General features: G+C 40.6%; 1 protein-coding gene across 5 annotated transcripts in view; it reads left to right on the top strand.

Annotated features, from left to right (window-relative positions):
- EYA1 (EYA transcriptional coactivator and phosphatase 1) overlaps positions 1–27,725 on the top strand; it is a 357,490-nt gene that overhangs the window by 313,042 nt on the left and 16,723 nt on the right. For all 5 annotated transcript variants that reach the window (XM_073892885.1, XM_073892887.1, XM_073892886.1 and 2 more), the window contains 5 exons: positions 19,984–20,042; positions 20,155–20,315; positions 21,283–21,397; positions 21,525–21,646; positions 26,089–26,189. In XM_073892885.1, coding sequence (XP_073748986.1) covers positions 19,984–20,042; positions 20,155–20,315; positions 21,283–21,397; positions 21,525–21,646; positions 26,089–26,189 — 558 coding nt within the window. The remainder of the gene's footprint in view (positions 1–19,983; positions 20,043–20,154; positions 20,316–21,282; positions 21,398–21,524; positions 21,647–26,088; positions 26,190–27,725) is intronic.

Genomic DNA, 27,725 nt, shown 5'->3' with positions numbered 1-27,725 from the left:
AAGTAGCCAGTCTGGACGATGGGGTTAGAAATGCCGTTTCTCTGTGATGCTCCAAAACTGAAATGTTCATAGCATTTTGCCATCTCTTTATATCTTGTGGCTTCTGTCCTTTATTCAATAGTTAATACATATTTATCAAGCAACCGTTAAGTGTCAGGCACAGTTCTAGATGCTGAGAATACAGTGGTGATTGAGTCAAGTTCATTCTCATGGAATCAGTGCTCTGGAGGGGAAGAAGGAGCTAAAAACTATGTAAATAAAATAACTTCATGTAGGAATAAATGCTATAAAGAAAAACAGTAATTGGGTCAGGATGGATGAGCTAAAGTGGGGCATCTTTAGCTGAGATGTTCAGGAAGTGGTATCCCTGAGGAGAGGACATTTGTAAAGAAACCTGGAAGTTGGGAGGGAAGCAGCTGCAACTACAGGAAAACATTCTGGAAAGGAATAACAAGTGCAAAGGTCCTGAGGTGGAAGTGTTTTTCACTCCTTCAAGAAATAAACAAGATCAGTGTGGCTACAACAGAGTGAATGGGGGGGACAGTGATAAAGTCCAGTTCATGAAGGACCTCATAGACTGTGGTGAAGAAGTTGGATTGTTTTTCTAATTGCAGTAGGAAGCCATGAGAGAGTTTTAAGCATAGCCATGATAGATTAGTGTTTATATTCTTAAAAGAACAGTCTGATTAGCATATGAGGAATAGGCAAGACTGAAACCAATGAGACCAATTAGGAGACTGTTGAGCCAGCCAGGGAGCTTTGGGCTGAGAGTGTAGCAGTTCTGGACATGGTGAGAAGTTGTAGGATTTACGGTATAATTTGGTGGAAACACTGGCAGGATTTGCTGAAGGGATCAGAGACGGGAGGAGAAGGAAGCTGAATCAAGGATGGCCGCTGGGTTTTGACCTGAGCAACTAGATGGGGGATGGATTATCTGAGAAGAGAAAAGAGTGGGTTTGGGGTGATGAGGGTGTGGAAGAAGTTGTACCCAAGTATCTGGATTGAGCATGTTAAGTTTGAAATATGTATTCAACATCCAAGTCAAGAGATTTTATTTATATATATATATATATATATATATATATATATATATATATATATATGTATGTATGTATATATATAGGTTTGGATCTCAGAGGAGAAAAGCAAATTTGGAGGTATAGTTTTAAGAAGTCATAAAGGCATCTTATATGGGAAAGAGTGCCAGTTGAGAAGAGGGCCCAAGATTGAGTAGTAGACACTCTAACAATCAGAAATAGGACCAAGAAAGAAGAACTTTCAAGAGGGAGTGTTAAGGAATAGACAGTGAAGTAGGTGGGAAAGTATGGGGTACCACAGAAATCTAGAGAATAGGATTTCAGGAACAAGGGAATGGTGTGTTGTGTCAGTGGCCACCAGCACTGAGTAAAATGAGGACAGAGAAGTGACTGTTGGATTTGGCAAAAATCTTGGTGGTTAATCAGACTGGTAAGCACCATTTCAACAAAGCAGGATGACATAAGCCCAATTGGAGTGGTTTGAAGAGAACGTGAGGATTGACAAAGTGAAGACAGGAAGGACTGAGAGTTTCACAGGGATAGCATGCAAAGAGAGGGGGTGGTGTGGGGGGGGATCAGAAGACCAAGGGAGGCTGTGTAATTTTTCAGGGGAAGACACTTAAGCATGTTGGATGTCAGTGGGAATGATTCAGTAGAAAGGAAACAATACGTGGTATGGCAAGGAGAGAGAACAACTGCAAGAGGGAAGTCCTTGGGTAGAAGAGAAGTTGGATGGCATCTGGAACACAAGATAAGAAGAAAGGGAGAATTGGCAGGTCCAGATGCCAGCAGGCAGCTGGAGTTTGGCAGTGGAAAGAGGAGGCTGTTTTCACTATAGCAATACTTACCCCTCTATTATTACGATTTTGTGTCTACTGTTCTCTATTCCCCACTAGACAGTCCCTTGAGGGCAGAGACAACGGTTTGGCCACTTGAATCTTAAGCTCCTAACACAGGATTTGGTACATAGAAGGCTCTCACATGTTTCTTAAATTTTTTCAAAAAATTTTCAAACTGATAGTCTATAATGAGCATTCCTGCTTTTATATTTCTTTCTTTATTTGAGAAAGAGAGTGTGTATGTGAGTACGTGGGCAGGGGGCAGGGGGGTGGGCGGGGACAGGAAGAGAGACTCAATCTCACGACCCTGAGGTCATGACCTGAGCTGAAATCAAGAGTCAGAGACCTAACCAACTGAGTCACCCAGGCACCCCAGCACCCCTGCTTTTATAATTTGCAAGAGTTAACTTTTTACAAGTAAATAATTAATCACAGCCTTAAAATCAGCTGAGATTGTCCAAGATGTTACGTTTTGATATCCTTTTCTTAAAATCCTATTTTCAAAATTCTAACGCCAAAATACAATATACATGGAAGAGGTATGATGTAAAGTCACATACAGTGTGGTTCTAGTCTCAGGTTTAACAAAAAGGGTATTTTTGTCGAAAGATAAAAGATTTTCTACATTAAAAATGTTTTCTACATTAAAAATAATTTCTATAATAAAAAAGGCTTATTTCTGAGCAGTGATATACTACCACTAATTACACAGTTAAGTTTTATTTTTTATTTTCTATAGTTAATATTTCTTATAATTAGCAAATGATTGAATTGTAATCAATGACTCAGCTATTCCAACTTGACTCAAAGCCCTTTATTTATGTGGTTTATCTTACAGTGCTAGAGGTACCAGCAGTTGAACTCATGAATTCACTCATTCACGGAGGAACCCCTCTGTGCCTCAATTTCCTGTCTATAAAATTGGATAATAATAGTACGTGGCTCATAGGGTCTATGTGAAGATTCAGTAATTCTGTATTTCTAAGTGCATAGAAATAACCCTGGCCCATAGGAAGTGCTGACGAAGTCTGAGCTGCTGTTATTGCTTATGGGTATCTTCTACATGTCGGGAACCCTAGACAGTAGGGCTATGGAGGAAGAAGGGGGTGACTTAAGGAGGGGTTAGGGAATGAGATAGTAGCTGGGTTGCTTCCAAAATTCCCATGTAGAACTCCAACAGTAATCCCACCAGAAGCAACAACAACATCTGCCAGTGTTTAATTTGCAAATGCAACTGGTTCCAGGCACATCACACGGCACTTCCCCTGCTCTTTCCTCATCCACAACCCCCTCCCACCTCCAGTTCCATGACAGGAGATTCACTGTTAGCAGCTAAACAGCTACCGTATCTGGCTTCCATCATGCTGTGCTGCTCCTTCATAGAAAATGAGGACGCTGGCTTCGTGTCAAGAAGACACGTGTTTCTTTGCTTGTGCTGATAAGTTTTCCTTTCCTTGTCCAATTCCGGCCCTGTGTTTTGAAGGATGGCTCATGGAACTTGCTGGTAGTCCGCAGCGTGGAGCAGAGGCTTGCTGTGTGCGGAGTCTCATCGTCCCGCAGAGCAGCCCCTCCTAGGGGGCAGCCCCACACAGCAGTGGGGCTGCACTGTTGGGCTCAGACTGCTGACAGTCAAGGAGGGAAGACTGGAAGGCAGCAGGCTTTAGGGAAACTCCTCCCGTCCGTCAAAAAGCATTGACTTTGATTCTCCCTCAGCATTGTGAACTCCATCTCACTATCTCCAGCTTGCTTATCCATGTGGGAAATTGAAGTGAAGTGATTTTTGCCCAGAGCCACTTCGGGAAAGCTGGGGTCGAAGCAAGGGTTTCCTGCCATGGCTGTCTTGCACTAAACCTCTCTAGCTGTGTCTCATAAGCTGACTTTTGCTCTTTAGCAACACAGAGGAGGAAGTAGCATCTTGGTGCTGTCACACATTGATGTCATACAGCAGAAAATGCCCTATAATGGCATTTTCTCTAGTGTATTCTTTGAAAGCTTTGTTTCTCGCCATGTCTTCCGAACGGTAGCTATACTCAAACAACCCAAAATCTGTTCTGAGAAAGTTGAAACATCAGTGGGTAGGTAGATAAATAGAGAGGCAGGCAATCAGCAGGTGGACAGTCGTGTGCTTTTAAATCCCTGCTGTTGAATAGACAGAAATGTTTGCAGCCCCTGTATTACAGAGAAAGAGAGCTGATGTGCTGTAAGTGTATGCATGCTTCCTCCATTCTGGACACTATATGAGGCATCGAGGAGAAGAGATCAAATCTATTCACTGCCCTCAAGGAGCGTAGATGCTCCGTGGAGACAGAAAAGCAAAAGCACTGTTATATCACAGAATGATCCTCCAGTGATGGGGACACGTAAGGACATTAGTTAGAGTCCAAAGGCAGGGTGGCTCACTCAGGTTGAGGGAGAGGTGGTGGCAAGGCTGTGAGTGTCAGAGAAATGGCTTCCCAAGGAAGGGATCTTTGACATGAGAGCGCATGGCATTTAGGGACCTGGCTGAGTAGGTGTGAAGCACAGAGCGCGTGCCGTGGTTGTGAGGTCAGAGGATAGAAAGGGAGACTGGAACCAGGTCATGGAAGGCTCTGTACACTCTGCTGAGGAAGCTGGAGTTCACGTGGAATGCCAACGGTAATCAGTAAAGGATGTTTAGCATGACTGTAGACGTGCATTGCATCATGAAGTCAAAGGTGTCGATAATCTAACTGAGAAATCACCAGGGTTTCCCTGCAAGAACAGAGAGTACAGGGCCAGATGTGAAAGCTCAGAAACTGGTTTGGAAAGATTGGGGAATATAGTCAACATAAGGGGTAGGGAAGCAAGAATCTTACTTTCTGGCTTGAGTAATCAGGTAGAGATTTAAAACCCCAGGACGGTTAGCTGTCTTGGGAAGGAAGGTGGCAAATTCAGTTTTGAGGTGTTGGACTTGAAGTGTGCGTTGGACAGACAGGTGGAATCCAGCACGTGGGCTACATGCGGATCTGAGGCTCAGAAGAGAGAACTGAGCTGCAAGTCATCACCCTCGAAAGTGGTTAAGATTGCCCAGGAAAGGGTGCCTGGGTGGCTCAGTTGGTTAAGCGACTGCCTTCGGCTCAGGTCATGATCCCGGAGTCCTGGGATCGAGTCCCACATCAGGCTCCCAGCTCAGCAGGGAGTCTGCTTCTCCCCCTGACCCTCTCCCTTCTCATGCTGTTTCTCTCTCTCTCTCTCTCTCTCAAATAAATAAATAAAATCTTTAAAAAAAAAAAAAAAAAAGATTTCCCAGGAAGGAATGCACTGGATAAAAAAGAAAAGTTATTTCAGAGCAGGGGTCCCTCTGTGAAATTTTTGTTCGGAAACTGAGAATCCAAGCGTATGTTGAAGATTCCTGATTTGGAAAATGGAATGAATGACTCATGTAACGCAAGAGTGGTCCATCTAGCACCCTGATTGTTAAGCTGCCCTTCAAACAGTCTTCCTGGTTTTGCCACAGTCTCTTTATTCTGAAGATGAAGCTGCGGGGAGGTGGCATGGTCTGAGGAATGAGGGAACCCTTCAGGGATGGAGAGACCAGAGTTCAGTCCTTGCTTCCGACTAACGTGTGACCTTCACATGGTCAACCTGACAAGCCTCAGGGGTGGCGCAAGGGTGCAGGGCAGTGAGGAGATAACAGGATCCGGAGCCCCTTGGGGGAGTTCCATCCATAAATAGGAGTACCATCCTTCTTTGAGTAGAAATACCGCTTCACCTTTCACAGAGCTGGCTGGATGGCTGTCAGTTTATTTAAAAAATCCTGTGAAACTGACCTGTTGGTGTCACATATGACAGACTTTTCATTTAGATTCTTGATTTTGACAGGTGCTCGCTAATCTTGAGTCTGGGAGAGAGTCACTATTTTGTAAAGTCAGATTTTACTCAGTTAGCTTCATAGGAAGTTTGCTTAGGACAGAAAGGAATTTTTTTTTTTTCTTTCAGATTGACTAGTGCAGGAGAAAGCCTGTAACTTCAACTTCCCCCAAATGTGTCTAAGTTGCAGTCCCTGGAGACTTCTCCTATTTCAGTGCAGTTACAATAGAGCCTCTATGCGAACAGCATTTCTAAGGAAACGCTTTCTAAATCCTGGATTCTTCTCGCTGCTAATTGTGTGCTACTCCTTTGTGGGGCAGGTGGAGGGTCAGGGCAGGGGAGAGGATGCTATTTTCATCCACATTATTTTGCAAATTTGTTCACCTCCTCAAAAATAATTGAGTAAGAATTATCTCCTGGTCTTGGCATTCTGTCAGAAAGTTGAAGGGAGCTCTTATGTCCAAGATATCTCTTCAACTGGTGGGAATTGTTTGTCTTAAACACATATTGCCACCCTACTGGACTTGGAGATAAGTTAGATCTGTCAAGCAAAAAATCAGTAGCTTGGAAAATTAACAGTTGAAAGGTAGTGTTTTGCAGGTACATAATAAGAACATGTGGAGTTATGGTGAAATACAAATATTTTCTCTCTTTAAAGTAGGAATTATGACATTTACTTGCTTTAAAATGTAACAAAAATCACTTAAAGGGCAAAAATGAATATTTCACTCCACTTATGATCACGTACCTATTAAAATGGTCTTAAGCAGAAGTCACTCTTCATTGGCCCAAGGCCTTACAGAGACTGACAAGAAGGGCTCTCCCCAAATCCAAGAGAATGTGTAAGACTTTGTATTTAAGTTGAGGCAAGAACCAAATGGATTTTGTAGAACTATTTTTAGTGATAACGGCAAACAAGATGAAGGTAGTCCCATTCTCAGGGAGCTTAGCATCGTGGAAGCGCAGAATAAGAGTGGTGTGAAGCATGGGTAGTCGGAAAGGTGAGGTTGACACGCAAACTGCCTTCGAAGGATTAACAGAAATCCACAGAACTGCATGGGGTGGGCTCTGGAGAAGAGTGTTCTAAGCAGAAAGTATATCATGAACAAGGCTCTGAGTGACAAAATTATCAATTGAGAAAGATAATAATATTGCCTAAGGAGATAAATGAATGTCATAAACCTGTCAAAGCAAGTTCTTCACAGTGGCCCCCTTGCTTAAACAGTCTTACTGTGCTGTGCACCAAACATGACTTTAGATGCTTAAAATAGAATTATAAGGAGAACTGACAGTTGTTGCCCTGCTAACTTTGATAGTCCAAAACAAATATTGGGAAATGATCAGCCATTCCTTGGTTAAAAGAAATACGAAACATGTACAACATGGAATATTAGAACAATTTAAAAGATAATACAGATGATTGATATAAAAAGATGTTTATTACATATTGCTGAGCGGAGGGGAAAGTAGCCACAAAACATTTATCTGGTTCGACCTGCTCTTTGGGAGTGTCTACGCCTCTGACACTGTAAGCCTTGTGAAGACTGTGAGGAACTTTGGACAGTTGAGTCAGTAGAAGGAGGGCAGGAAGGACAAACTTAACAGTGGTTACTTCTGAAGGATGGGATTAAAGTTCCTTTTATATGCTTTTTTGGTTTCCATGTGTTTTCTACGTGAGTATGTATTATGATCAGACAAAATAAATCTCTTTTCATAAAACTGCTTTCTAACACTTCTGTCACATAAGGCAGCAACACTCTCGCTTACCTTCTGGTTGGGTCCTCAATTCCATCATAGCTAAATTCTGTCCGCTGATCGGAAGGGTTTCATTCCGTACCATCTGTGTGCTCGCACTGCGTCAAGAGGAAATAGACAGAGGTAGGGCCCTGTTTAGAAAATAAACAGCGAGAAAAAGACCCATGAGAAGTTCTCTTTTCCTTCCAAGAGTTTATTATCTGGTGGGATCCTTATCTATTTAAGTCTTCCTTCCCTTATTCAGCAAATGTAGAGTTTTGGGGAGGATTGGAAATCACATGTAATACTGTACCTAACACATAGTAGGCTCTCAATAATTGTCACTACTGTTATTCAGACAGTGGGTTACAGAGCATACATCAGGGGTTGGGGAAAAAAAACAAAAGGCAACTAAAAGTTTAACAGAGGAATTGTCTTGACCAGGAGCGAAAGGAGAGGGAAGGCACACCAGCAACCAAAAAACACCAACGATCGTCTGGTAAAGAGGAGTGGAGAGGGCCTGGCTCATTGGAACTGGCCTGGCAGAAGCACACAGGGGCACAATGGGATGGGAGGGGCACACAGACAGACATGGCATTGGATAGGCAAGGTGAAGGCTCATCATAGAGGCCCTCGGATGCCCAGCTGCCTCAGAATATATTGGTTCCAGTTTCGTTTTTCCAAAGTACCCATTGATCACTGTCTGGTTAAAAGGCAGAGACAGAAAAGGAAGTGAAATGTATTTGCCTGCTTCCAAGAAGCTTATACTCCCTGTTGGAAATTATATTTTCGGGGAGAGCAAAACCTACTTTGGGAAAAATGTGTCTGAAGGTGAAGGGTGAAAGGAAATGGACTAGCAGCAGGATGAATTCCATTTTGCACTGTCATAGCTTTAAAGAATTCTAGTTCCTTCCCTGAGAGAAAATTATAGTGACGCTCACCTGTACCCTCTCTCTTTAACCCTGTCAGGTTTATCAAGCCTTCCTGGTGATATCTGTATCTGATTTTCGTGTGCTTGGTGCCTGGTGTATAAACAGGCAGGCAGTCAGTCATTATTAGTTGAGTGCATGACAAACTAAATAAAAGAATACAGAATGTGTGTCCCATGTATTTTCTAGAGATCGTTCCACAGTTAATATTATAATATACGTAACATAAATGCTCTATTAGTGGTATATAATATAAACAACCAAATTTATAATTAACAACAAAATCATGATTATCTGTCACTTTAAATATTTGTGGGAAAAGGGGTGGTTTGCTAGGGAGTGAGAATATGAGTAAGCAGGAAATTTTTCCCTAGTTTTCCTTTCAGGCACCCACTCCTTCTCCCCAACCCCCATTGACACCCAATGATTTGGGGCACACCAGAGCTCCCCATGCTGGAGGAAATCTATGATAGAATAGTTCACACCAAAGTAATAGAGCTTAAATAATTTACTCTTATCTGAAGTCTTTGTCATAAAAGAAGAAGCAAAGGGAATGATTTCAGGGGGCAGATTTCAGATGATAATACTTAGAAGAGAAGAGAGCATTTTTTGAGGAAGAAAGTGCACTTTGAAAGGTCCTCACTTCCCCATGAGGGGCTGACATGAAAGGTGACATGGAACCTTCCAGTAGCTCACAGAACCCTTTTTTTTTTTTTTAAGTGCCTGTATCTGGTTCTGCATACTTTTATCTCCAGAGTCAGGAGTAACAGAAGAAATTGGCTTGAAGAATTTTTATCAATTTATTAACTAAGGATGCTATTCTGAGTTACACATTCTTTTATAGAAAACAGGATTTTTTATTATTATAAAATTATCGGGCTGTAGGATATAAGTCAAATTAATAAATTGAGCTCTTTTAAACTTTCAAGTTTCACTCCCACCCTTGCAAAAAGGAGTCACCTAAAAAGAAAATTACTTTCACGATCTCTGTAAAAATTGTATTGAGGTATGGTTTGCAGTTAAATGAAGATGGAATAGTGATAAACTGGAACTAATATTTGTTGCAAATATTTAATTTCAGAGTAAAAATTGCTCCAAAAAAAAAAAAACACTCTCTTCAAACATGACCTATTTTTTTTTTTTAAGATTTTATTTATTTATTTGACAAAGAGAGACACAGCGAGAGAGGGAACACAAGCAGGGGGAGTGGGAGAGGGAGAAGCAGGCTCCCCGCTAAGCAGGGAGCCCGATGTAGGGCTCGATCCCAGGACCCTGGGATCATGACCTGAGCGAAGGCAGACGCTTAACGACTGAGCCACCCAGGCGCCCCTGACCTATTTAATAGTATAGCTTGAGTCCCTTGTTTTGTTTGTGATCACAACAGAAATATCCCGTGTAAATTAAAACTTCCAGTTAAATGCTTTGTGAATAAATTGGTATGGGATTCATTTTCCTCAAATGGCAGTGAGAGCTACAGAAAAGTGATTGCAGAAAAGGATAAAAGGGCTCCTGGTTGGAATATTTTTCCATGCTTCTGGCAGCAAGTTTGCAATAAAAAGAATGATTTTTATGAGAATGTGATTATTCACAGCAAGATGAGAGTTGGTGTCACTATGAAAAATTCTTCTTCAGTAGATGCTCTCAGCAGGAATAATAAATCTAAAAGAAAGGCAACAGGAATCACAAAGAACACTGTTGCCAATGACAAATGATGTTTGCCAAATGATGAACAAACCCATTGACCACTGAGAAATCAGTTCAGCAGTAAATCAAAGGCTTATTCTTAAAGAGTAGTTCTGACTCACCATTCAGAAGGATGACATTTATATTACATTATATGCTGTTTTCTTTGTTTTTAAGTTCTGAAATATTTTGAACATTAAGTCCGCCTTGAATCTTTTAATACATGAAAAATCACATGATACAATTATAAATATGATATTTTTAGGATAAAATTGTATAACGCAGTTTGACATATTATCAACCACTAATCCAACTGCCCTATTTTGTCTTTGAAGGTCTGCAACATTTTCAGTGGCTCCTCCACAAATTTGTAAAATGCCCTATCTTCTGATATTAATTGGATCATAAATGAAGCTATGTATTTGGGCCTACACCTCTTGTGTATAATACCATGTAGGGGTGTAGAATGCACTGAACATAACTTAAACAATAAAAGGTGGATCTTGTGGCATTAGATAGAAGGGATTCACTATATCCTTAACTTTTTAAGAAGGAAAGAAATTATGTGTTGATATAATTAGATCACATGTAATATAAGCTAAAATTATCAATTAAATTAACCCATTAATTTGGTGTTGAGCAGTTTTAAATAAGCCTATTTTATTTTTAAAAAGCTTATTTTCAATTCTTTCTCTTTCTCATCCTAACGTTCAGAGTGTGAATAAAGACAAATATATTTAATATAATCATGTGGTAAAGAAGGTATTCATGGTGAGAAAGAAGGAACTCCAAGCAGACTGAAGTTGACATACCGTATTTATTAACACTGTACTTACTTGCTAAAAAGGAACTCTCTTCATGTAATTCCTTTGGGATCCTTTGAGCAATGTGTTAAAGTGGTATTATGATGACATCTTATTTGTAATGAGCACATTCTAAAATTAATAGAAAAAATACTTAAAAATTTGAAACTTTTTTCTTTATTAACAGTAGCTTGAGCTTTCTATAAATTTTTATGTAGTGATCTGAAATATTTATCATAACTTTGTATGTATACAAATACATAGCTTAAGCACTTCAGTTTATCTTTTGCTTTCATATGCCATCTTCAGAAACTTTCAGTAAAGATTTTATTCTCTAAATATGTTATGAATATTCCTCTAAACAGAATCAGACGGAAATCGTAATATCTTCTTACCTTTGTTGAAACTGCTGTAATTCAAATCCTGAGTTTCAAATACGAGTACCCAGGTCTCCTAGCAAATGTAAACATAATTCTAGTAAAATCTCTCTCTCATTCTGATAACCTCGACAGGATATTGTAACATTAAATATATTAAAATACTGTTTTTGTAAGTAAGACATGGTAATTAAAAGCAGTGTATGTCTCTGCAAGTTACACTTTATGACCAAATCTCAAAAATAGATGTTAAAGTGCCTCTTACTAGTTTCTGAGATTTGAAATTCTGTTTCCCCCCTCACCCCATTGGCTGCTATGGTTGTGTCCTCCTATTCCTGTGAAAACAGAGATATTTAGATACTGACTTAGAATACACATTGGCGCCTATGCTATGCTGAGTGGATAATCTAGAGTGAGAATTGAAAGATGAATTTGTCCAGGTATGTTCTAATCCCTTAACTTGCATTTCCCAAAATTGTCAAACAGAATGAGGCCAGTTTCAAAACACTCCTGTGCCTTAGCCATGCACCCTTTTCTTTTGTAAGAAAGCTTTGCGGTGGAAAAGGAAGGGAATGGGAGGGTAACAAGGTGCACCCCAGACAGGCATGACAGGTCCTGGCCAGCCGCGCGTGGGGCTGCAGGGCTGCGAACGGCGCACCCCATTTCCACTTGGCCGTGCTGCAGGCTCGCATCCAGTCCTCAATGGTGAGCACAAGGGCACAGCAGTGCGTCAGCTCTTTAGTATGTCTATTTGAAAGTGCAGTGAGGGCTTTGCCACACCTTTAGAAACACATTGCAATCATATTATTCCACATCAGTAAGTACAAAAACACAGTGCATTGATTCAACAGTCTCCTTTTTACGGAAAGAAATGTACAAGTAAAAACCTGGCTTCTGCAAATTGATGAACTCACAGAATTTCTTAACTACAGAGACTGACATACTCAATATAATTGTCAATTTAGAAGCAGCATTCTTACCAAAAAAAAAAAAAAAAAAAAAGCAGCATTCTTCACCTCTCTCCCATCAATTGGCTTGTTTCTGGACCACCCCTTCTCCCTAAACTTCTGAATCACACTGGATCTCTAGGGCTGATCCATTTTACCTTATTTTCCCAGAGAAGTTATAAAAATATCTAGGGAGTCAGGAGTTACTTCCAAAAGCCGCTCTGGAAATCACTCCCTTAAAACCTCTGTCCCTCAAATACTGGTCACCCAGTAATGCCATCTGTACAATTTTAGACTTTCTGTGAGAAGGAGGGTAGTGTGGTCAGATCCACAGGGGGGTGGCTCGCACCCCCCTCTTTTTTTTCTTTTTAAAGCACTGCTAATCACTTGTCAAAATAAAGCGTTGGGACAGTCTGTGTGTTTGTCTCAAAAGTACTGGAAATACCTCTGTACTCTGTATAATTAGACATTTTTGCGTCGGGAAATAAGAGGAAAACTTCTTGCTGGTCACTTGTGGATGTCTAAGCTATCGAGCAGGTCTCTGTGTTGTTCCGTGGGGAGGTGGGAGCAGTGGATGTAATAGCTTGATGACGGATAGGAGGGGACAGAGCACCCACCGATCATTTCCTCTGCCTTGGCCAATCCGGCCGGCCTCAATAGGCACGCTGATGTATACAGACACAGTGAAAATAGCTCGTTCTCTGGCGACTCTCTTTTTCCTTTCATTTTTACTTTGTAAAGGAAGGTATTGAAACAATTAGTGGGCAGTATGGTGTTAGTTTCCTCGTGGTAAATTTGGAAAATGGAGCAAATGGAGACTCGATCAGCAGAATCTGGGCTTGTGTAACTCAACTGCTCCAAGGACGTGTTTGTAACATTTTTATATTGTTCCCTTTCATAACAGGCAGTCTGCCTCAGTCTTCTCAGAGTCTCTGTTTATTCAGAGATTTTAGGTTTACTTGGAGTTTATGTTTCTAGTGTCATGTTCAGAGGTATAGTGCCTCCACGTGCCGGCTATTACATCACTGTGCTTGGCATAGATAATAAGACCCATTGTAACTGTCTTAATTCTTTTTATTAATTTTCCTAAACTAGCTTGAATGGTATGATGGTTTTTTTTTACATAATTATGGCACAAGTGAAAGGCTTGGAGGAAAAGTACAACCACTACAGTATCAAAGCAGAATAAATATTTGCAGAAAAATTCTGCCATAACTTAATATTTTGCATATGAGCCTCTGTACAAAATCTGAGTTATTCCTGGGGCTTGGTCCAAAAGAACATGTCTGTGGCCCAGCCCTGGAAGGCCAGAGATGATGACGGATCAGAAAAAGGTCAGCTTGAGTTGCAGTGCCAAAAATAATGACAGAAGGGACCAAAAAGGCAGAATAACAGTGCAACCAGAGTTCTGAGAGGGAATGTGCCTTTGCCGCATGGCTGTGAGATCGTACCCCATGTGGCTTTCTTCATATTCCCAACACCAGGGCTGGTATTCGGCTGCTTTATGTGTTGGCAGTTTTCCCCAGCCATCCATGAGAGCATTTTAGAATCCGGCCCCATGAGTGCTTAGATATCTGCAAGCAGAGGGCCAGTAGTAACTAAAGCTTGCGAATTTTATTTATTTTACTCCTCTGCGAAGCACAGGCCTTGGGACCTAAAGGGAACGCCAGGCAAGTGTAAACTCTGGTCATTTGGTTTGTGGTGTTTATCTGCAAGATGACTGTAGAACCCTGTCGCGGAGAATAGAGGTGGCAGGCTGGCACCTGTGGGCTCAGCGCTGCGCTTCTGATTGTTGCCATCTGCCTAGCCAGATCCTTTCTGGGCCTCCAGCCTCCTCCTCAGGACATGCTTTGTCAAACGCTAACACCTATGCTCTCACCGCCTACAATCGTGCTCTGTACCCTCCACGCCTGGCAAAGGCCCAGTTACCACAGTGGCTCTCCTTCTGGGACGATTTCCCTCTGAAGTGCCAGTCACTGGAAGCCCCACTGGTGAGATGCAGGGCTGAGGCTTGTCCTGGAAGATGGAGGACTCCCATCGGAGCTCCAAGCTGGGAGAGGGGGCCGTGGTGACAGTTGCTGGGCCCAGGAGGAGTGGGGCAGGCGAAGGGGAGGATATGTTTTGTAGCTGAAGTCTCCTGAGCTCCAAACAAGCCACAAAGGATCTAGATGGAGGCAGTTGTGGGCATCATGTGAAGCGGGTGAGGAGGAGACCATGAGCTGGGGGGTCACAGACATAGTATCTCAGCACTTACCTTACTTAACTTTTCTGAGTCTTCATGTTTTATATCTGTGATATAAAATGGGTTATACCATTGCATACTAGTCCACTTTCACCATAAATTGGTAACACTAATTCAGCTCAACAAGAAGAAGGAATGTCTGTGAGGGAGAGAAACCGTGTGCCTGCCTCTGCAGGGTCTCCACAGAAGTGTGAGAAATGACTTACTGAGGGGCGCCTGGGTGGCTCAGCTGGTTAAGCGACTGCCTTCAGTTCAGGTCATGATCCTGGAGTCCAGATCCTGGACCCCGCAACGGGCTCCCTGCTCAGCAGGGAGTCTGCTTCTCCCTCTGACCCTCCTCCCTCTCGTGCTCTCTGTCTCTCATTCTCTCTCTCTCTCAAATGAATAAATAAATAAATCTTAAAAAGAAAAGAAAGAAAGAAAAGAAAGAAAGAAAGAAAGAAAAGAAAGAAAGAAAGAAAAAGAAAGAAAGAAAGAAAGAGAAAGAAAGAAAGAGAAAGAAAGAAAGAAAGAAAGAAAGAAAGAAAGAAAGAAAGAAAGAAAGAAAGAAAGAAAGAAAGAAAGAGAGAGAGAGAAAGAAAGAAATGACTTATTGAGTAGTTTGCCACCACTTTGGGGAGGGAGGAATATACTCTTCAAGGGATACCAAATGTCAAAATAGGACATTTAATCAAGTGTCAACGGCTCTTGTTGCCCTGGTGCTTTAGGATTTCTAAAAAGGGTGAGGCCAACCTCAGGTTGCTTTAGCAGTAATCTAAATTCGGTAATTAATTGTAAAATTTTCCTAGTGAAGGATAGTCACAACTTGGCCTAGCACTGGCCCTGACTTTTTGAGAATTTGTGCTATGTTGGTGTATATGAAAATTGATTAAATAAAAATGTTAATTACATATTCCTCTACTATAGACTGATACAGAGGCTTTATGCAAAAATGTTGCTGATTTTGACCTCCCTTTGAAAAAAGCCATTATCAAAAAATAACTCTTTTCCCACCTCTCGATCCTTGCCAGCTCCCATAGCAATTCTCAAGTCTGTAACTGAGAGGGTAACAAAAACCATCCCGTAAGGGGAGGGGACGTGCTTGCCAACTCCAGAGAGTTCCCTTGCATGTCTGGGAACTAAGTCTGGGCTCTTTCCTAGAGAGAAGGACAGCTTTCCCGGTAAGTGCCACCTTCCCCCACCCCACCTCACCACCATGCATAAGTAGTGGTCTGGCATCCACAGTCTGGGATCAAAAAGCTATGTTTTGTTTCGGTTACCACAGTTTCAGTGACTGTGAACCATCTCTAGCGAGTCTGCCATTTATCTCTCAATTGCTTTCATCACAAAAGCATCGAGGATAAATGTTGGGCCGGCTGTCCCTCCCCCACCTAGCAAAACACAATTTAAGTTTTTCAGACCTTGGCAGCTCTTTTAGACTAAATGGAATTCAGCCATTCAAGCAGGAGGATGTTCCTTTGAATGTTCCTCAAGGCGGTTCTGCAGCATTTAGTCCCATTGTAATTTATCACATGTGTAGTTAATTAACTTCTGTCTTTCCTGCTAAACTGTACGTGCCTTGAGGGCAGGGGCTGATAACAGGATGCTACTTCCCAAGTCAGCTCCTTGCTGTCACCTGCTAGCCGTTGTAACTCTTCTCGCCTGATGCCTGATCTCCTCCTTGTGCCCCCCTCCTGCCTCATCCTCCAGCACACCAGGTTCTCCCGCCTCAGGACCCTTGAATGTGCCCTTTCCTTGGCCTGCAGAGCCATTCCCCAGACCCTACACAGCATTGCATCATTCCCTTGCCTGCTGTATTTTTTTCTCCTTAGCAGTTATCAGCGCCTAACTTATTACACATTTTGCATATTTTCTTCTTTGGGAGTTTCCCCCACTAGAATGTGTTAGTTCCAAGATGGTAAGGATTTTTGTCTGTTAAATGTTGCATCCTTAGCATCTGGAACATAGTAGCCCCTTGATTAATAATAGGATACATGAATGAATAAATGACCACTTTTCTAAGCTAAGGCACCCATTAGCCAGTTCAGATGGGTATTGAGTGTGGAATCTACCAGGAGTCCTGAGAAGTACTACCTCCTTCCCAAATGAGGCCCCCAGCCAGATCCCCAAACACGATAGGGCTACCTGGGGCATCTCCAGCCTCAACGGGACAGATTAATTTATAAAACCTGCTAAGCTGGCTGACCTGGCAGTAATGGGCCTGAGACATGGGAATGCTAGGCAAAGACTTGGCCTCAGTAATGACTTCAGTGCCTTAAAACCCTATTGTGGACTTTTTGGTGATTTATTTCAAAAATATGTTTTCAGCACATTCAGTCTTTTTAGAATAAAAACTTCCTTTTCCCATGGCATTCTATATGTTCTGTACTCTGTATTAAGTAGCAAAGTAGGGTTTTTAGGAATATGTCTTGGTGCCTAGAAGTATGGGTAGCTTCCATTCTTGTTTTCTGTGTCTATAGATTCTTCCAGTGGGCTTTAAGTTTTGTCATGTTGTTTCAGTGGGTCCAGAACTCCTGCTCCCCTCCTTCAATTATCTAATTTTCTGAGTTTAAAACAGATTTAGAAACTAAAAAACAACAAAGTCCAGAAAGCAAACATGAAAACCTAAAATTACGCCCTTAAGAAGACAAGCAAAAAAACTAGATAGCTTCCAAAGAAAAGGGGGGTGGGGGAAGGACAGTCTCATCCCAGTGGAGGAGAGAGAATTTCAGATGTCAGGATGCAGGGAAATGCAGTTTCTAATTTGAGAGTAGATGCACTTAGAAAGATTTACATATTCCACATGTATCGAGATAGTTCTGTATTTTAATATTCTCTGTTCTTTGAGTAATTAAAAATTTTAATAGGTAAACATCAAGATAGTAAAATAGTTTTTCATCAAAATAAAAACCTATTTCCCGAGACAATTCTACCCAGATGTAGAAGCTCCTACCAAGACTTGGTTGCCAAATCTTCCGTATTTATCTTATCGATCCGAAGTTTGTGCAGCTTAGTATTTTTCTATCGTTAAGTGACACGGACAGTTCTGAAAACATATTTTACATGACTTTGTCATGGTTTCTTTTTATTCCTGGGGTAACCAATTAGGCCCTTTAAAAAATGCTCCTGATGTTTGCATCTATTTTCATGAAAATCATTCCACGGAGCTATTCTCCTGATAAAGAATGAAGATTTCCTTGTTGCCGCCACACCAGAGTTGATCAGATCTCTGCGAAGTGAGTTTGGTGTCTGCAGGTAGAAGCTCAAAGCTGTTGACGCTCAATTAGAGAGGTAACCAAGATCCCGAACAGTCCTTCAAATGAGGGCTTCAGCCTTGGGAACAAAAAGACTTGGATAAAGCTGGCGGGAGAAAACAAATACAGGATGTGAGAGGACAATAGCAACAATGGAGTCATTAACAGTCCCTGGAGGATAACTGGCTTCTGTTAGTCACGGAGATTTACAACTGCATTCGTTTAAGAAAAGCCTCTCAACACCCTGCCTTTCCAAGGAATTCTCCCCACCCCTAGAGTTAACCAAGTAACTTGTTAAGTCAGCTTTGGTGTGATTCCTTGAATTAAACTCTTTTTAACGGAGCTTTTCTTCTTGGACTTCCTAACCCTCCACCTCCTGTTTCTCCCAAAAGAGAAGAATCTTCCATTGTGGCGCTCTGGCTTTTTGAGTTTTTCTGTTTTTGTTTGGCTGAGCGGGGGGGGGGGGGGGTGCACTTTTTGGTTTGTCTTGGTTTTCTCGTCTGTTTTGTACACTCAACCATGCACCCTAAAAGAGTTGTTTACCAACAACATAAAAATGTATTTCTGGCTAGATAAGTGGCAGAAATGTCTACACTCATGATTTAGGCACTCTTTAAACCCGGAATAAGTACCTCGTTGAAAAAACACAACTATCATTCATCTTCTGAAATATGATTAAATTAATAACTCCGAGAAGTCCCCAAACATGTTTTCCAGGAATTACCTGTTTTTAAAAATGTTAAATTCACCGTCCACATGTGCGGCCTCCTAGACTCGCTTTTCCTCTTTCTTATCTGAGGTTATAGACCTCAGGAGAGCAGGGGAGGGTTACAAGGTCAAAGTCTTTTCCTCCTTGGAACTTGCTGCTTGCTGGGAGGCGGTTGCCTGGAAAGTAGATGCTTTAGAGAAGAGGTTGGGGGGTCACAATTTTAATTCTGTTAAGCAACAGCTGGTTTGAGTTTCTTTCCCCTTCTATCTCCTGCTCCCTTCCTCACAAATCCATGGAGAGAAAAAAATTTGTTCGGAAGGAACCCACAATATAAAAATACACCTTGTATTACTGTGGCCCTTTATGACTGTCATCTTTGTTACAAATTGTATGTTGAGCACTATATGGATAGGCTAGAGTTTACAAAATTATACAGGAAATATAACCAGCGCCTTAGCCAAAAGAACCTTTTAAAATACAGGATACATACCTGGAAATCTTTTAATAATATTTTTATACTAAAACTTTTAACGAAAATAAGTATGATAAAATAAGTATGGGGTATTCAGAGCCTGACTGCAAAGAATCATGACTGAAATATTGAAGCACGCCAAAGTGTGGGTGCCTTGTCTCTGGGTGGGAGACCTTGTTGTGTGTCTCCAAATTAGTATGCCGTCATTCGTTCAACAAATGTATACTGAGTGTCTGCTCCTCACACAGCTATGCTAGGGGCTGGGAACATAGTGGTGAGAAGTCGGGGTGTTCATATGCAAACAGGTGCATATTCATCAACTCAGTCCAGTAGAGCTGTAGTCCAAAATCACAGCCTCCTATTCTAAACAGTTTACATGTGGTTTGGGGTTTACAAGTCAGCTCTGTTCACGTAACATTATTCTATAATAAATCCATAAATCCAACACACTTAAAAGGAATATATAATAGTGAAACAGTTAAAAAAAAAAAGTAAAAAACACCACATGGTTTTATTGTTTTTATTTGGGTTTTGAAGTCTCCCATGGTTTCTTCCTCCTACACACACACACACACACACACACACACACACACACACACACACAAAGAATAAAACTCACATCTCAAATCAATGGCAAACCAGTAACAGATTTTTTCGTCTGGGTTCTTCAGCACACTGGCCTCAGGCTCTGTTGGTGTGTGGCTCAACAGCAATCAGAGGTCATAATTTCATTGGCAGTTAGCATCAGGTTTAATTTTTCTAGCATGTTACATTTACCGAAATGTCTGGTTTCAGTTATGCTTGGGCATTGACTGAATCAGCTTTGAGCAGCATGATGTCTTCAGGTACCTGAGGTTTATGGAACACATATGCTAATTGTTTTCAATCACTTTCCTTTCTAAACACAAAAATGTGTTTTCTGAAGCTGAGTAACAGTAGTCCTTAAGGACGTTGCTCATTTTTTATATTAAAAGAAGACCTGAAGTAGGCAAAAATATCAACTTAACAAGACTGATACCTACTGATTGACATTGTTGAAAAACAGTCCAGTGAAAGTTCGGGGAGTTTTTAAACAGCTGTGTGTGATTTTTCAAAAAAAAATTAAGATGCTCCCTGAAAATGAACCTGTACCATTTTAATTGCCTTTTAGGAATGTGACCAAGTTCATATAGATGATGTGTCTTCAGATGATAATGGGCAAGACCTAAGGTGAGCATGTTGAAATGTGAAGCGGTTTTCTCCATTTTATAGTTTAACGGCTCAGCTAATGGAGATGAACTTTCTGTTTGGTTAATGATGGGCTTTTCTTGCATCTAAATAGCACATATAACTTCGGAGCAGATGGCTTTCCTGCTGCAGCCACCAGTGCTAATTTATGTTTGGCAACCGGTGTGCGGGGTGGTGTAGACTGGATGAGAAAATTGGCTTTCCGCTACAGACGAGTAAAAGAGATCTACAATACCTACAAAAATAACGTTGGAGGCAAGTAACCACCGCCAGGATCTTACTGGATTATTAAGATAGTCTAGCCAAAATTCTCCAAGGACACACACTTACGCATCACACTTTTTTTTGGATATCATAACTTTTTTAGAGCGGTTTCATCTGACCTGTGATTATTCTGCTGTGATTTAGTGACAGGAATGTTAGATTTGAGCCAGGCACCCTGGCTAGTCTTATCTAGTCCTGGCTGCATTCCTTCATAGTGTGTGGGACCTGGAGTCAGTTTCTTGACTTTTCTGATACTCATTTGTCCTTCCAAGGAGGTGTGGGATTAACTACCTTTGGCCAAATCACTTGAGATGGATTGTAAAGCTCATTCATCTGTGTTTCAAAATGCCTTTAGCTTACAAGGGAATATGTTGACTTAATAATGAAAAGTTTAGGGGTGTGTTGGTTTCCAGCATGGCTAAGTCCACATGCTCAAAAGATGACATCCAGAATCTTTTGCCTAGGCTTTCCTTTGGGTAGGAGTCATTCTGGGTCAGTCCCTCCCATAAGGTAGCATAGGTGACCATTGACAGATCCAAGTTTATATTCTGTGAGTTTAGCACCTTAGTTGAGTAGAAAAATATCTTCCCCAATAGATACAGCGAAAGTTCCAAGACTGACTTGCACTGGCCACGCTGCGGTCATACACCTACCCTGGGAGCCAGAGGGTAGCGTTGGCTCTGTCCATACTCCATGATTAGAGGACTGGTGTGAGCCGACTCCTCAAAAAGAGATGACTTCTATAGCCAGGGGAAGGGATGCTAGGAATGCAAAATCAACAGATGTTTCCTACAATACTAAATAAATATGTGTCAAATGAATGCTAATCAGTGAAAAATTACCTGATCTACTATAAAGCTTGAGGGTGGATATTAGGAGTGGTATTAAATGTTTATTATTTATAAAGTTGACTAGACACATCGGTAAGGAAGGAATTCCTGTGCTTTTAAATCCACAGGCCTGCTTGGTCCAGCCAAGAGGGAAGCCTGGCTGCAGCTGCGGGCTGAGATTGAAGCCCTGACGGACTCCTGGTTGACACTGGCTCTGAAAGCACTCACGCTCATTCACTCCCGGTAGGCTGTCCCCAAGTCACTCCATGGTGCTTTTGCTGGAAAACAGCCTTGGCTCGTATTTGTTCACTTTGGAGATTCATTTTTCAACAGCCTTCTTTCTTTTTTTTTTTTTTTCCGGTTCTCATAGGACGAATTGTGTGAATATTTTAGTCACAACTACTCAGCTTATCCCAGCGTTGGCGAAAGTCCTGCTATATGGATTAGGGATTGTATTTCCAATAGAAAATATTTACAGTGCAACAAAAATAGGTGAGCTGCTGTTGCTTGTTTTATACTCCACTCTTTCCCTTCAGGCTGGTAGAAATGAATGAGTAAAAGTAAATGAGACTTTTTTCATAATGCTAGGTGTCAGAAACCTAGAAGAAGAATTTAATTTTATTGTCAGCATTGCCTTTAGACATCAAGAGAAATATAAATCATAAGCCATACAGCTCAATTCAAAAAATGTTACTTTACTGGCTAACATTAAGACCTATGCATTTTAGCTATTGTCAGTTGAGCATCAATTCTGGATTATTATCTTACTTGCCTCATAGATAACATCAACGAAAATATCTAATACACTAAAACAAATAGTAGTATAGAGATACACAAAGTATAAATGAAACAATTCTAATAGCTTTCTTTAAATTATCATCACCGGAACTATATTTTTTTTGCTTTATTTTAATTCAGTGTGTATAAACAGTTAAGTTCCCATTTTTGTTTGGAGATACCCAAAAAATTTAAGTTCTTGAAGGAAGGAATCATAGTTGGAGAAAGATGACTAATGTGAAAATTGGTTAGAATATAAACCAAGGCAGACTAAAAGTGAAATTAAAAAAAGACATGACTCCTGTTCTTACAGAATTCACCATCTAGTGGGGGAAGCAGACATCTAAATAACTGTAACATGACAAAGAAGTATGTAGATGAACATTTTTATCACATACTTAGTAGATGTGCAGAACTGTACTAAGCATTTTACATATTAAAATCAGTCTTCACAACCTTTCCATTTTACAAATGAGGACACTAAATCTCAGAGACTTAATTGTCCAAGTTAATAGCCAGTAAAGGTAAGGGTCAAACTAGGTCTGATTCCAGTGTCCAGACTCCTTTCCATACCATAGGGAGTTCTCTACCACTAAGTGCCTGAATGTGCACTTGAATGAGGAAACATTCACTCCCACCCAGGAGGAGGCAGAGAGCAAGTGTCTGTGAATACTAAAAGGAAGAAATGTCATTTGAGCTGGGTATAGAAGGATACAGAAGAGTTTAGTAGGCAGATGGGCTAGTGAGAGCAAAAAACAGAGACCTTAAGACGTGTTCCCTGCTGAGAGACTTGTAAGTGGTCCTGGGTCATGGGAAGCTGAAGCTGGAAAGGTAGACTTAGGTCTAGACATATGTGGCCTTGTTTATCACCCTAATGAGATGTTATTTCGGTGAGTCCTGGGGAAAGGGGATGAGGATCCTAGTAGATGGGAAGAAGGTTGTTTCTGGCTGCTCAACTCTATCTAAAGAAAAAAAGGGCAAAAATGGAATCTAATTCTCCATCCAACTATACTTGTATACTTCCAATACTTTTCTTTAGAAGCATTTACTAAGTTATTGCTAAAGAATTACTTTTATAATTATCTGTTCATAGTCTGACTTCCCTATCAGACTGTAATAGCCACTGAGTCTGTCTGTGTTGCTCATCATTGTAGCCATGGTGCCCAGCACATACCAGGTGCTCAATAAATGTTACTTCAATAAAATGGATGAGTAAACAGTTGTTTATTCTGAACAAGGCTGACACAGAGGTTCTTTTTAAACACCTGGGTCAGTAATGACGCTATTACCTGATGGGAAAAATCAGATGTGATGGGAAAAATGAGAGTTTAATTTTATTAATGTTGAGTGTGAAAGTATTCACATAGCCCTGTCAAGTTGGAAATAGCTGGAGTTGGAGAATAACTGCTGCCTCTTGAGAAGCACCAAGAACAGAATGCTAGAAAAATACTTAGAGAAAGGAATGGGGCACCTGGCTGGCTCAGTCGGTTAAGCGTCTGCCTTTGGCTCAGGTCCTGATCCCAGAGTCCTGAGATCGAGTCCCACTGAGCAGGGAGTCTGCTTCTCCCTCTGACCCTCCCCGCTCTGGAGATTCCTCTTTCTCATTCTCTCTCTCTCTCAAATAAATAAATAAATAAAATCTTTAAAGAAAAAAGAAAGGGAATGTACCAAATAGAATTCCTGGTAGCCCAATATAACCAGATTTTTTTATATATTATCATATCTATAAAAATAACTATTTACATTAAGTCAGATATTTATGCTATCCATAACAATAAAGAGGAATCATGCTGTGTTTTATAAACAGGAGTCCATGGTAAACATTTATCAGCACATGAAAGAACAATTTCCAAAGAAGCTTATAGAATGGAAGGGATAGTGCTTAACTCCCCAGAAGGAAAGAACAAATAGTGTATTTATTACATGTCATGCGCGTTGAACTTTAATCCTGAATAATTTAAATAATTTGAAAATATTAAGATAATAGAAAATTATAACAAGTATATATTAGGTATTTTTAATGGGCATTTTGTTTGTGATACTGAACTTTAATTTTTATTGATACAGAATTAAAAATGATTTTAAAAAGTGGTAGGAATTATCTCAAAACCAGAGGTAGAACCACTTTTCTATGGTATTTTTCATAAGAAAAGTAAATGGGGAGCCTAGGTGGCTCAGTTGGTTAAGTGTCCAAGTCAGTTTTGTCTCAGGTCATGATCTCAGGGTTCTGGAATCAAGCCCCATATTGGGCTCTGGGCTGGGCATGAGCCTGCTTAAGATTCTCTCTCCTTCTCCCTTGGCCCCTACCCCCTCTCATGCATGTATTCTCTCTCTCTAAAAAAATAAAAAATAAAAAGAAGCAGCAGCAATTGAAACTCCTCTAGTTTTGCTAATTTTGCAAGCAAATGAGATATAATTTGGGAGTCAATGCAGAAAATCCAGGAATTTTCCTTATAGACAAGTGGCAGTCATTGAAGGAGATGGCTGGTATCTCGTTTAGCAGGGCTATGATGTTCTTCCAGATGAAATGGATTCATCAAAATGAAAATTCCATGTAGGACCTCTAATTAACTTCTAAAAGTCAGCTTCAGTTTCTCAGTCTTTATTATGGAAGACATCTATGTGACCCAGACTTCACAGTGAAGCCTATAGGAGATAGTATATAGGTGAGAAATTTTTTTGTCTACCACAGCCTCACCTGTAAATAACATTGAGTTTACCTTCCTTTTCCCATGAAAGGGAAACTTGGCAAAAACACATAAACATTTCCCTCTAAGGGGGAAAAGTTTCATGACATCTAAGTTTTTGATTGTATATTTTTGCAGTGAAAACCACACTTGGTATTTGTTTCTTAAAGTGATTTAATATTTCACAGTTTAGTGGGCAACTAAAGAAGCATTGAAATTACATCATTTGAATAAGGCTGGGCCCTATTTTTTTCTGTCAGATGCAAACCAGAGATTTTAGTGCAAAATACAAATATAAAGCAGACATTTGTTTAAGCAAACAAGCAATTTGCTCGTGAGTGTATCTGATCCTTATTTGAAAGAGATGCGGGCCGCTCAGCCATTAACATTTGAAAACTATAAACTGTCCCATTGTCCATTAAAATGACCCTTTTGGCGGTGGGGGACTTGGAACAGCAGTTTCTTCTCTAAAGGAGCAACAATGGCCGCATTAATGGCAGGGATGTGCCTCCTGAGAGCCCAAACCAAGTCTTGACATGAAAAAGATAATAGATAGATAAAGGTATTGTTACTTTTATTCCGCTTTTCCTCTAGGAAAGTGCTTTATTGGACATTAGATGCCTGGGTATGGCAGCCGTGATCTCTCTGTAGTGCCCCAAATTACCTGACATTTATTTCAGAAACAGCTTTACCAGAACATTTCAAGGAAACACATTAGGTTTGGCGGGGGGTCTTTCATTCAAATAGAATCCCAACTGGAAAACGAAGAAATAAACAGATTCCACCATTTGATTTCTCCTGCTATAACAAAACCTGTCAGTTTTTTTTTTTTCATCCTTCTCAATAGACTTGGGATCAGATATTATTTTCGAAGTTTGGTATATTGTAAAACATTTTTTAAATCAAGTTCAAATGTGTTGCCAGAATCACATGCCTTCATTAAGTCTCAGCTGCTAGGAAAAAAAGGACTGCTGCAAAACTATTTTTTCCCAAATGCTCTACTATGATTGACTAGATGCTACTTTTTAATAAATGAGCCCTTGGGAAAAGAATACTAAAATTGACAATTTCCCAGTGGCTCAGTCAGTTAAGCATCTGCCTTCAGCTCAGGTCATGATCCCAGGGTCCTGGGATGCAGCCCCAAATCAGGTTCCCTGCCCCCCCCACCCCACGTGCGCTCTCTCTCTCTCTCTCTCCCTCACAAAAATAAATAAATAATCTTTTAAAAAATAAATAAAATTGACAATTTCTAAGGGACAAGTCACCACATGGATAACTTACAATTTGTAATTTACTGTGCTGCTCCAGATTCTATCCAAATGGCATCTAAAAGCACTCTTCTTCAGTTTGTACAAGTAGGATAGAGTTGAATCAGAAGCATAAAGGAAGTATTTTGTATAAAATGTTCAAGCACTGTAGCTCTGAGTTACTCAAACTTTACACTTTTTATAATTTATTTTTATGTATTAGGAAAGGAAAGCTGTTTTGAGAGGATAATTCAAAGGTTTGGAAGAAAAGTGGTGTACGTCGTCATAGGAGATGGTGTGGAAGAAGAGCAAGGAGCAAAAAAGGTCAGTGTTCCTAGATGGTGCATCTCATGCCATTTAATTTTTTAGTCTTCAAAATGCTCATAGCTGGATCATTTCAACAAGTTCCGTTTCTCTGAAACAAATTACAAATGTGTTCAGAACTGTAAGCAATGAAAAAGGACAGAGTAGAATTAAATAAATACGGTCTTTTTGAAGAGTGCCCTACACAAACTCAAAGGTCGGGGATGATTGGTCTTTGTAGAACTTAGACTTTTAAGCAGAAAGGAAGGTTTCGTGCTGTAGCCGTCATCCAGAACAGAGATAACACATTTGCTGTGCTCATGTGAGCACGTCCCATTCTGCCCCATGGCAGACATTGCCAAGTGATTAAAACCTACCTGAGCCTGAATTCAGCCTAAGAACCTTCTAAACATCAATTCAGAAAGACTCTACCAGTTGGTCGGAGCTGGTTTGCCAAACTCTTTGCTGCCCTAGAGTATAGTGTCTTCTTTGTATCCCAAGGTCAACACCTCACCTCCCCAGGGACACTCGGAAAAGAGGAAAGGGTTGGAGCCAACCATGAGTCCCTTGACTCCCAGGTTGCCCACCATACAGCTTTTTATTCTTCTGCATCCCTGCGAGTGTCATTCTGCCATTTTCCTGAGCAAAACCTTGCTAATTAAGTGTATTCCATTGCATTTCAAAAGAGGAGGAGAAGGGGACCACTTTCTTCACTTGAGGACCACTCAGGGTCTTCAGTCTAGACACAGCCTACCTGGACAATCTTTCTCACCCCAGCACTTGGCATTGTAGTCCCTTCAGCCATGCCCAGCACTTTCTCCCAGCTGTCGCCTCTGCTTGGAATGTTCTTTTCCCCAATGCCCTACTGTCACTGTCTTATTCATTTTTCAAAATCCAGTGCCTGTACCACCTTTTCTATTTCCGTTATTTCGAAGAGCTTAATTATAACAGTACTCACTCACACTTTAATTGGAGAAGTTGTAAATAGCTTGGATATTTGAGCTGAAGTCCTGGGTTTGAATTATAGCTCCACTGCTTACCAGTTCTGTGACTTTGAACAAGTTATGTATCCCTGCTCTTTCTCTTTCCTTATCTCTAAATGGCAATAATAACAGCATCAAGCTCATTGGGATATTTTAAGGATTAGATTTAGTTAAGATGTAAAACCCATAACACAGAGCCTGGTATATATAAAGTGTGCAACAAATGATAGCATTGTTATTAATTATTTGTAGATATGCCTGTTTCAGCAATAAAACGTGAGCTCAAGAGGTGGGGATCTTATTTTGCTTAGTTTGTTGTTTGAGACTTTGTTTTCAGGTTTTTTTTTTATAACTCCCTAAATCTTGATGCAGTCATACTCTCTAAATATTTTTTAAATTGAAGAGCGTTAAGTATTTTATGAGGTTACCCAATAGAATTATTTTCCCTTCCTTTCCCCACACACTGACTCATAGAAATCACTGTATATTTCCATGAAGGATGTAACAATTCAGCTCTTCTGGAGTATCCCAGTATATGACAGAAGTGACCCATAAAGTCACCAGAACATAGATG

This window comes from Callorhinus ursinus, unplaced genomic scaffold, assembly GCF_003265705.2.
Source record: "Callorhinus ursinus isolate GAN/ISIS: 27379988/994484 unplaced genomic scaffold, GSC_fseal_2.0 scaffold5, whole genome shotgun sequence".
Taxonomy (NCBI): domain Eukaryota; kingdom Metazoa; phylum Chordata; class Mammalia; order Carnivora; family Otariidae; genus Callorhinus; species Callorhinus ursinus.
This window is presented reverse-complemented; position numbering and strand designations above follow the sequence as displayed.